General features: G+C 39.1%; 1 protein-coding gene across 19 annotated transcripts in view; it reads right to left on the bottom strand.

The window, feature by feature from the left end:
• Positions 1-362: 362 nt before the first annotated feature.
• The window catches only part of PPIP5K1 (diphosphoinositol pentakisphosphate kinase 1), a 43,495-nt gene continuing 32,270 nt past the window's right edge, over positions 363-11,587 (bottom strand). For all 19 annotated transcript variants that reach the window (XM_058737964.1, XM_058737966.1, XM_058737965.1 and 16 more), the window contains 2 exons: positions 6,405-6,518; positions 363-2,375 (listed from right to left, as the gene is read on the bottom strand). In XM_058737964.1, the coding sequence (XP_058593947.1) occupies positions 1,429-2,375; positions 6,405-6,518 (1,061 nt within the window). In that variant the 3' untranslated portion in view covers positions 363-1,428. The remainder of the gene's footprint in view (positions 2,376-6,404; positions 6,519-11,587) is intronic.

Here is an 11,587-nt window from a genome sequence, read left to right as displayed (position 1 = left end):
TGGGATGCCTGATCTCTTTTAATGTTTTAAAATGTTTATTTATGAGTGAGAGAGAGGCAGACTACAAACAGGGGAGGGGCAGAGAGAGAGGGAGACACAGAATCAGAAGCGGGCTCCAGGCTCTGAGCTGTCCGCACAGAGCCTGACAAGGGGCTCTAACCCACGAACTGTGAGATCAGGACCTGAGCCAAAGTCGGTCACTTAACCAACTGAACCACCCAGGCACCCCCCTGATCTCTTTATTTTATAGTTCCTTCCCACTCAACTATAGCAGCTTTTGACTGGTTCAAATTAATTCAGTCACACGATTGATTTATAGTCATATTCATACTTGAATTCACAAGGACATCATCACCACCATCAACATTTTTATTATTTCATATTTATTGAGCACTCATAATGTTCTAGCCACCCCACTGCAATGACTGCATTATTCCTCCTACCCATGCCCATTCCCATCCCCATATCTTTGGGAAAAGCTTCATAATCACACCTGACCCTAAAGACATAACAATAAAAGGAAAAACCTCTTGGGGACCCTGGAGTGTTTGGTCTTTGGCCAGTCTGTCCCTGGCACTACTACAGAAATATATATAATCTTTCCTCATGTCTGTACAATATTGATCTCTGCTGATTGCTTAAAATAGAACCTGATTTTCTCTGCTACAGCATCTCTTAAGCCAAGTAGCCCCACAACAAAAGGAGACCCAGCTTCACAGATTGGCCAAGAACCCCCAGAGCATTTTAAGTAGTTACTCTTAAAATTTTCACAGCAATCTAATACCTATTTTTCCCTAGAGCTATTGCCCAGAGGAACACTACTGGGGCAGAGGGGGAACTTGCGACATTATATAAAACACCCATAAACCCAATCTAAAGATTAATGACCACAATGGATGTTTGGGAAAGGGACTCTCTTTCCACCCCCCACCCAGACATTTCAGAGAGCCATCCTAGGCCCACCTGAGGAGTGCTAGCAAAGACAAGAATCTTCCTGAATGCACATATGGTCTAAGGGTACCTTGAGAAGTTGTGAATATTTCCCCAGAAAGCGGAGACCCGGGAGTCCCCTTTTGCACTTGATGTCCCCGGATGGTGTCTTCAGCAGTTAAGTGGCATTTCCTTTAACAATCTGGAATTTCTTGGGATGCTCAGAGGACGTTGGGTAATGATGCTTCAGCCCACCCCTTTATGGAAATCCTATTCAAGTCTAATGGCCATATGAGGAGTCAATGGTTGCTTTGAACATGAAATTGGCTCCCCTCCAAGCCCAGCTCGGGCACAGTTCTTGGCTTCATGCCAAGAGGACTGCTTCCTCAGACACCTCTGGTGAGATCCAAGGTCTTACACTGGTAGGTGAGTTAGCCAACAGAAAAAGTTGCTAGCTCAAATAGCTGGTATAGTGTGACACCACTAATGAGAACACGATTAATCACATGTTGCTGGTGGAAGGGGTGAGTGCTGGTTACAGGCTAGAGACTGGCTCTGAGGGTTTGGATCACTAGATTGACACTGGGCTTGGGGAATATCCTCTCCAGGCAGCTGGTCAGTCACCTCAGGGAACACCCAGGACTGCTGATTAACCTCAGGGACCTCCTGTACCTGCAGATCATCCTCCCCAGGAAACTCTTGGGATGGTTTATCTACCTCAGGAATGTCCTGAGACAACAGATTGATTGCAGAAGCCTCTTGGATTAGCCTGCCAACCTCTACAAAGAACTGGCATGACTCGCTGAGCTCCTCAGGGATCTCTTGGGCTGGCTTGCCAACTTCTACACCGATTTCCTGGACCAGGCCACCAACCCCTACAGGGAAACCATGGGCCAGCCTGCCAACCTCCACAGAGACCTCCTGGCATGGCCGGCTGACCTCCTCAGGGTTCTCCTGGCAAAGATGGCAAGCTTCCTCAGAGATTTTCTGGCACAGTTGACTCGCCTTCTGGCATGGCTGGTGGATTTGAGGGACCTCCTGGCATATCTGGTTAACATTATCATGATCCTTCTGGCATGGCTGGCTGATGACAGGAACCTCCTGGCATGGCTGGCTAAACTCTTCAGGGATGTCTTGGCATGGCTGGCTGATGTCAGGGACCTCCTGGCATGGCTGACTGATCTCCTCAGAAACTTCCTGGCATGGCTGGCTGGTTTCCACAGGTGGTTCCTGTGAAGACTGGCTTGGTTCAATAGGCTCTTGCATCCCTTCAACGGGGAACTCTTGTTCTCCATTCCCAGGGAGCATCCCAAGGCCTTGATGTTCTTCAATCATGTGTGAACTTACAGAAGGTTGATCACTGAAGCCAAAATGGCAGTTACCATCCACTGCAGTAGGGGAGGAAGGACCAGCACTGGACACAGTACTGGAAGGACCACTGCTGTCTGTAAAGCAAAGTCAGAAAACCAAGTCAGGCAAGCTGGAAGAGTAGGTTAAATTCTATGTATGTAGTCCAAATACCAGAATATACGGCCTATGTTAGTCATGTGTTGAGAAAAGAGGGTCTGATTCTTCCTAAGTTATGCAGAGGCTCCTAAATTAGCCCAGCTCAGGAACTGTTGGTCTGGCATAATGTATACTACAGGAGTATACAGGAGCACAAAGGTATATCTAAGACTTCAGAAGAGAGTGCTAAGGCCTACTTCACCCAGTTCTTTCACAAATGTACCCCCACCCTAACTCCAAATTCCCATTGTCCCTCATTCTTACTTTGGAAGCATATCAACACTGTATTCCAGTGGTTCATAATCAGGGGTATGTACCAAAACTATGGAATATTTAAAAAAATAAAAATTTCCAGGTTCCATCACCAGAAATTCTAATTCTGTAGGTTTAGGGTAAACGTGTGGGGTAGAGGGGGAAAAAGGCAACATATTTTATTGAGACACTCCCCATTAAACCTGATGTACATCTTTTGTTAAGAATCATTTTTTTAAGACAATCAGCTTATTTCTGCGGCAAAGGTAATCATTCTTTATAGCCCAAGAGATAAGTAAGCAGGAGAATGTAGCAAAATCTTGTGAATCAGAACAGCAGGAAGGAAAATTACCTGAAGATGGAAGACTGCCATGGAATCTAAATGGCAGAAGTTCTTAATTAACCCTTCTAGGGGTCACTGAACTCTTTGAAACTTTAATGAAAGTCACAGACTATCTTCTTAGAAAAATGTACAGAAAGGTATGCATATGGATATTCATACTATCTTCACAAATAATTCTTGGGGCTCAAAGACTTTACCCTGAAATCCATCCTGGATCCAAGGTTAAGACTTCTAAGTCTTGGAACACATACAGGTTTATGGATGTTATAGACATATACAACAACAACAACAAAAAACTAATTAGCTAGATACTGACAGTAATAAAATGAAGGTTTTAGAGTCTTCAATTACACTGTGGGACAATTCCTACCCCAATCTCTACTTCATTGACCTCTAGTAGCGGACTAATCTACTTTTCCTTTTGTAAATGTACTTATTGATAGTATTGTAATTTCATATATATAACACTGTGATACCAATAATGATAGATTTTGGAAATAGGAAACCTGAATATCCTGTCATCAAGGAGAACCTGGGAAAGTTGGCAAGCCTGAGACTGCAAAGGCTGAATCAGTCATTGAGTTTAGGGTATGCCAGTTCTCTCTTTTCTGTACAGGACCACAGGAAGCATGCTTCAAGCAGGAAAGAAAGAGGAACATGGTTTGGGCCACCAAAGCCTATTTAGGGCAGACAAACCCTAAAGAAAATATTTACCAATGAGGCTACACATCTCATACTGAGTCCAAAGTCTGATGGTAGATTAAAAACAAGAAAAAAAAAGTTTACCCAAGGATAGAAGTAGCTTTAATATTCAGCTAGTGGTCTGATTCAGGCAAATCAAAGAGGATAGACAGAAACAGAAGCAGGAAAAAAACAAGGTTTCCAGAGGCAGCCAAAGCAATCTTGAGAAAGAACAAAGCTGGAGGTATCACAATTCCAGATTTCAAGATATACTATAAAGCTGTAGTAATCAAAACAGTACTGACACAAAAATAGATTCATAGATCAATGGAACAGAATAAAGACCCATGCTTATATGGTCAATTAATCTGTGACAAAGGAAGCAAGAATATACAATGGGGAAAAACATTCTCTTCAATAAATGGTGTTGAAAAAACTGGAAGGCTACCTGCAAAAGAAGGAAACTGGACCACTTTCTGACACCATACACATAAAACAAACTCAAAATGGATTAAGGACCTGAAGCCATAAAAATCCTAGAAGACAGTACAGGCAGTAATCTCTCTGACATTGGCCAAAGCGACATTTTTCTAGATATGTGTTCTGAGGCAAGGGAAACAAAAACAGAAATAAACTATTGGGACTATACCCAGATGAAAAGCTTTTGCACAACAAAGGAAACCATCAACAAAACAAAAAGGCAACCTACAAAATGGGAGAAGATATTTGCAAATGATAGATCCAGTAAAGGGTTAGTATCTAAAATACATAAAGAACTTCTACAACTTAACACCAAAACCCCCCAGATAATCCAATTTAAAAATGGGCAGAAGATCTGAATAGACATTTTTCCAAAGAAGACATACAGATGGCCAACAGTCACACACAAAGATGCTCAACATCACTAATCATCAGGGAAATGCAGATCAAAATCACAATGAGATATCACCTAACACCTGTCAGAATGGCTAGAATAAAAAAAAAACAAGGAATAACATATAATGCTGTATGTTAACTAACTGGAATTAAAATTAAAACTTAAAAAAAAAAAACAAGAAATAACAAGTGCTGGGAGGATACGGAAGAAAAGGAATCCCTGTACACTACTGATGAGAATGTAAATTGGTAGGGTCACTGCAGAAAACAGTATGGAGGCTCCTCAAAAAATTAAAAATAGAAATGCCATATAACCCAATAATTCCACCACTGAGTATTTACCCAAAGAAAATGAAAATGCTAACGGGAAAGGACATATGCATCCCTATGTTTATTGCAGCATTATTTACAATAGCCAAGATATGGAAACAGCCCAAGTGTCCATCAATAGATGAATGGATAAAGAAGATGTATATATACGCAACAGAATACTACTCAACCATTAAAAGTATGCAATCTTACCATTTGTGACAATATGGATGAACCTAGAGGGTATTATGCTAAGTGAAATAAGTCAGACAGAAAGACAAATATCACTGATTTCACATATGTGTGGAATCTAAGAAAAAAAAATAAACAAATAAAAAACAGAATCAGACCTAAAATACAGAAAACAAACTGATGGTTGCCAGAGGGGAGGGAGCTGGGGGGATGGGCAAAACGGGTGAAGGGGAGTAGAGAATATAGGCTTCCAGTTATAGAATGAATAAGTCACAGGAATAAAAAGTACACCAAAGGGAATATAGTCAGTGGCACTGTAACAGGGTTGTATGGTGACAGATGGTAGCTATACTGGTGATCATAGCATAACGTATAGACTTGTTGAACCACTGTTTTATAACATTGCATTATCCACTGTACTCAAAATAATAATAATATTATTAAAAAAAAGATTTCCAGGGGCACAAAACCCATAAATACTCCAGGAGAGAGGTAAAAGGAGCAACGGCAAGGTGAATATAAGAGAATCTGAAATTCAGGGGAAGAACCCTTGGTGTCAGGAAGGGATGTTTCTTCTACATACAGAGTGCCAATTCAGCATTTAACCCAATGCTGAAATATGAATCTTTGCTTCAGTCCTATCCAAATAAAATAATAAAAGCCATGCTTGATTTTCATTATTTCCTGGAGGCAGGCTGAATAAGGAAAGGATTTTTCCATCACTGGTGTCTGGGGCCCTTATACTCCCTCTGATTGTCACCAGTATCTCCCCTTCCCTGCAATTACCCTAAGAACTCCTTGTGACTCCACTGTTCACACTGTTACCAAGGAAAATTAGTGATAGGCTAGATATTATAAAGAAGAGATGGGAAAAAGCAGCACCTCAACTTGAACTAACAGCTGAGAACAGACAACTTCCAAGAAAGGATATGTAGAAAGTAATACAAGATACTAGTTTCTTTCTGCCAACTTTTCTATATATCCAGGTTTCCTCCCAAGTCATCTATAGTTGAGAAAGCTGTAGAGACAAAATGGGAATCTGAGGAGAATGAAGTCCTTTCTTCCCCAAAGGACCTTCTGGGACACTATCTTTTAGGAGTCTCTCTAATGAAATAGAGGGGCATGGAGAACGGAGATAATGAGATAAAGAGATCCTCCCTTCACCTTGGAAACAACAGATGACACTGCTTCCCCTACTGGTTATTCCTGGTCTTTCAACCTTCATCTACATTTCTCTCATGACACAGATGTCTCTTTCATCAATCCCTCCATCCCTCTTGGCCTTTGTCCAGGCAGTTCCAAAAGGATTACTTACACCAAGGGGGCTTCTCAGAGCGCTGCCGGAGTTGTAGGGTAGGTGAATGCAGAGTACGGGGTGGGGAAAATGGGCTATCTGAGGCCTGGTTGCTGTGCATAGAGTCAAAGAGGGCTGGATAGAGTGGGGAGAGAGAAGGAAGGAAAAAATGAGTTTGAGGAAGAATCCAAGAACCACAGGTTCTCAACATAAGCCAAAACAAACTTACGCTTTCTCAGGCTGAAAAGTAGTGTTTCCTAGGGACGCTTCACACAAACCATTTTTAATATTTTAAACTTTATATTATGAATATTTTCATTTTCTGTTCCACTGTATCTCCCCATTTTTAAAAAAAGTTGTTGAAAGACTAGTACAATCCATACTGATACATTCATCTCCTATATTTACCACATCAATGTGTTAACATTTTGCCATACTTGTTTCACCCATTTCTTCACACTGAAGTTCTTTTTTAAAAATGAGAGACATTATGAAACATTTCAACTCTAAATTCATCAATATTCATCTCTAAAATATAAGGAATTTTTCCTACATAGCCACACACCATTAACAAGGCTAATAAAATTTAATAGTAATACCCTAATATCATCTAATACCCAATTCATATTCAAATCTCCCTCAATTATTCCAAAAATGTCTTCTTTAGTAATATCCAAACATGAACCATGCATTACATTTTATTATGTCTCCAAAGTCTCTTTTGATCTGGAATATTATCCTCCCCCGCCCCCCTGCCACACACACCATTTATTTCCCTCACACTCATTTTTTTAAAAAAACAGGTCAGTTGTCTCACAGAAATATTGTTTCCCACATTCTGGATTTGTCTGATTGCTCCCTCATAGAATTGTTTAACTTGTTTCACTATTGCTTGTATTTCCTATAAACTGGAAGTTAGATATAAAAGGCTTGATTAGATTATTCAGTTTAAATAACTTTGGTAAGAATATTTTAAGAGGTGATCCGATGTACTTTACATCACATCATATTAGAGGCACATAATATCTCACTGTCCCACTAAGTAAAGCTAAGTTTACTAACTGGGTTTAAGTGGTAGCCACAAGATCTCACCATTGAAAAGTTTTCTTGTTCTGATTAGAGGTAATTCTTGGGCACCATGCAACTCAATCAACATTTCACTTAATTGTGTTAGTATCCATTAATGATCCTTAATTATTTAAATGGTGATTTTCTAGTTCTATCAATCCTCCAACATTTATTAGCTGGCATATTTTCTGTAAAGAAGAGCTTTCCCTGGGGCTATTTGATTACACTGAACTGCAGTTCTTACTGAAAAGGTAAAATAAGAGTTTATTTACTTCCAATTAGTTTTCAGAGAAAAGAGGTAGTGAAAGTATTCTCCAATTGTGGCAGATGCGAATTATTTTATTTTTGCCCGCTTTTTAGTAGAATTACTTATTATTTATTATGAGCTTGTAGATTTTTATATATTCAGTGTACTTTAAATTATTTTTAAATGCTAAAATGTGGGGTGTCTGGGTGGCTCAGTCGGTTAAGCACCCAACTTTGGCTCGGGTCATGATCTCTAGGTTCATGGGTTCAAGCCCCGCATCAGGCTCTGTGCTGACAGCTCAGAGCCTGGAGCCTACTTTGGATTCTGTGTCTCCCTCTCTCTCTGCCTGCCCTCTTTGTCTCTCTCTCTCTCAAAAATAAATAAACATTAAAAATTTTTTTAAATGCTAAAATGTTCTGATTCTGGTCAGTGGGAGCCTCTTCAGGGCTTGATCACTTCCTTGCTTTTGTTATAACATGACTCAGGACCACCTTGTAATTTCCTTGTTCTAGACCATGCATTCTCAACAAAATTGGTTCTGGTGAGGGTGAAAAAAAATCTTAGCTATTCTGCTGGTTTGTGGTCCATCACATGGTCACAGACCATAAACACACATGTATTGTATATTTGTGGTATTAAAATTCCATGTGGTGGAGGCTACAAGGGGAAAAACTAAAAGACTCTGGGGATGGAGTGTGAACATTGGATTTCTTTTCACTTATTTAGGTCTTCTTTAATTTATTCAGCAATGTTTTGTAGTCTACCGTGCAGAAGTCTTTAAACTTCTTGGTTAAATTTGCTCCCAGGTATTTTATTCTTTCAGATGTTATTATAAATGGTATTGTTTTCTTAATTTCCTTTTTGGATTGTTCATTGCTGTTTACAGAAACACAATAAATTTTTGTGAGTTTATTTTGTACCCTGCAACTGGGCTGAATTTGTTCATTAGTTTTGGAAGGGTTTTTTTGAGGATTCTTTTCTTTTTTTCTATATAGGGCCATATCCTCTGCAAATAGGTTTAATTTCTCCCTTTCCAATTTCAATTCCTTTTTTTTTTTTTCTTGCCTAATTACTCTGCCTAAAATTTTCAGGACAATGTTGAGCAGTGGTGAATGTGGGCATCTTAGTCTTATTCTTGAATGTAGGGGAAAAACTTTTAGTCTTTTGCCATTGAGTATGATGTGTGTTATTGGTTGTTCATAAAGACCCTTTATCATGTTGAGGAAGTTTCCTTCCATTCCTAGTTTGCTGAGTGTTTTTTTCGTGAAAGGGTATTGGATTTTATCAAATGCTTTTCTATGTCAACGGAGATGATTGTGAGTTTTTCCCTGTGTTCTTTTATTTTTTATTTTTTAAAAGATTTAATTTTTTAACTTGTAAAAATAATGATAGAACAATTTTTTAAGTTTATTTATTTATTTTGAGAGAAAGCATGCACACACATGGGGAAGGGGCAGAGAGAGAGAGAGAGAGAGAGAGAGAGAGAGAGAGAGAGAGAGACAGAATCCCAAGCAGGCTGTGCTCAGTGTGGAGCCTGACTTGGGCTCAATCACATGACCATGAGATCATGACCTGAGCAGATATCAAGAGTTTGATGCTTAACTGACTGAGCCACCCAGGTGCCTCTTTTAATTTTTAAATATTTTTATTTTTATTTTAGAGAGAGAGAGACAGTGCATGCAAGCAGGGGAGAGGGGCAAGTTGGGGGGGGGGGCAGAGACAGAATGAGAAAGAGAGAGAGAGAGAGAGACTCTATGCTCAGCACAGAGCCCAAAGCAGGGCTCAATCCCATGACCCTGGGATCATGACATGAGCTGAAATCAAGAGAGGAACACTCAACCAACTAAGCCACCCAGGTGCCCCTCTTTTTGTTCTTTTAATGTAGTGTATTACATTACACTGACTGATTTTCTTATGTTGAATCATACTTGCATTTTTTTTTTCACTCTTGCATTCTTGAGGTAAATCTCACTTAGCCAACTTGCTGTTGGATTTGGTTTGCTAGTATTTGGTTGAGAATTTTTGCTTCTCTATTTATAAGGGATATTGGTCTGTAGTTTAATTTTCTTATGGTGTCTTTATCTGGCTTTGGTATCAAGGTAATGATGGCTTCATAGAAAGTATTTTCTCCTATTCTATTTTTTGGAAGAGTGTGAAAAGTATTAGAGTTAATTCTTATTAACTATTTGGTAGATTTCACCAGTGTAGCTATCTTGTCTTGGACTTTTCTTTCTTGAAAAGTTTTTCTACTGATTCAGTCTTTTTCTCTCTTACAGGTTATGTTCAGATTTTCCATTTCTTCTTGGGTCAGTTTTTATAGTTTCTGTGTTTCTAGGAATTTGTTCATTTCATCTAGGTTATCTAACTCATTGGCATATAATTATTCATAGTGCTCTCTTATAATCCTTTTTATTTCTGTAAAGTCAGCAGCCATGTCCCCAGTTTTATTCCTGATTTTGGTTATTTCCATCGACACTTGATTTTTCTTAGTCTAGTTAAAAGTTTGTCAATTATGTTAATTTTTTTCAAAGAACCAACTTTTGGTTTTGTTGATTCTGTTTTCTATTCCTTCCTTCTTTTGTCTTTGTTCTAATCTTCACTATTTCTTTTCTTCTACTAGCCTTGGGTTTAGTTCCTTAAAGTATAAAGTTAGGTTTTTGGTTTACCATCTTTCTTGTGTTCAAATGTAGGTGTTTACAGGTATAAATTTCACTCCTAGTACTGATTTTGCTGCATTCCATAATTTCTGGAATGCTGCATTTTCACTTTCATTCATCTCAAAGTATATTCTAACTTCCCTTGTGATTTCTTCTTTGACGCATAGGTTAAGAATATGTTTAATTTCAGGGTGCCTGCGTGGCTCAGTCATGATCTTGAGGTTTGTGAGTTTGAGCCCCCATCAGGCTCTGTACTGAGAGCTCAGAGCTTGGAGCCTGCTTCAATTCTGTGTTTCCCTCTCTCTGATTCTCCCCCCACCCTTTCTCTCTCTCTGTAAAAAATAAACATTAAAAAAACCAAATGTTTAATTTCTCCATATTTGTGAATTTTCCAGTTTTCTTTCTATTAATGATTTCTAGCACCATTCCAGTGTGGTTAGAGAGGATATTTGGTATGATTTCAATTTTTTAAAATTTATTTTTTTTGTGTCCTAGCATATGGTCTATCCTGTAGAATATTCCATGCGCACTTAAGAAGAATCTCTATTTGGGGCGCCTGGGTGGCGCAGTCGGTTAAGCGTCCGACTTCAGCCAGGTCGCGATCTTGCGGTCCGTGAGTTCGAGCCCCGCGTCGGGCTCTGGGCTGATGGCTCAGAGCCCGGAGCCTGTTTCCGATTCTGTGTCTCCCTCTCTCTCTGCCCCTCCCCCGTTCATGCTGTGTCTCTCTCTGTCCCAAAAATAAATAAAAAACGTTGAAAAAAAAAAAATTTAAAGAAGAATCTCTATTTGTTGGTGATGGAATATTCTATATATCTGTTAAGTTTAGCTGGTTTATAGCATTATTGAAGCTGTTTCCCTACTGATCTTCTGTCTGGTTGTTTTATCTATTATTAAAGGTGAGATATTACACTATTATCATAGAACTATCTCTCCCTTCAATTCTGTCAATGTTTGCTTCATATATTTGGGGACTCTGTTGTTCGGTGAGTATATGTTTATAATTTTTGTTGTGTTCTTGATGAACTGACCTTTTTATCAACATAGAGTGACTTTCTCTGTCTCTTATAACAATTTTTTATTGAGAGACCATTTTGTCTGACATTGGTATAGCTACCCTGGCTCTCATTTCGTTATTATTTGCATGGGATATCTTTTTCTATCCTTTCATTTTCAACCTATTTGCATCTTTGGATCTAAAGTGAATTTTGTGTAGATAGCATATAGTTGAATGA

The sequence above is a fragment of the Neofelis nebulosa genome, chromosome 7, assembly GCF_028018385.1.
Source record: "Neofelis nebulosa isolate mNeoNeb1 chromosome 7, mNeoNeb1.pri, whole genome shotgun sequence".
In the NCBI taxonomy this organism is placed as follows: domain Eukaryota; kingdom Metazoa; phylum Chordata; class Mammalia; order Carnivora; family Felidae; genus Neofelis; species Neofelis nebulosa.
This window is presented reverse-complemented; position numbering and strand designations above follow the sequence as displayed.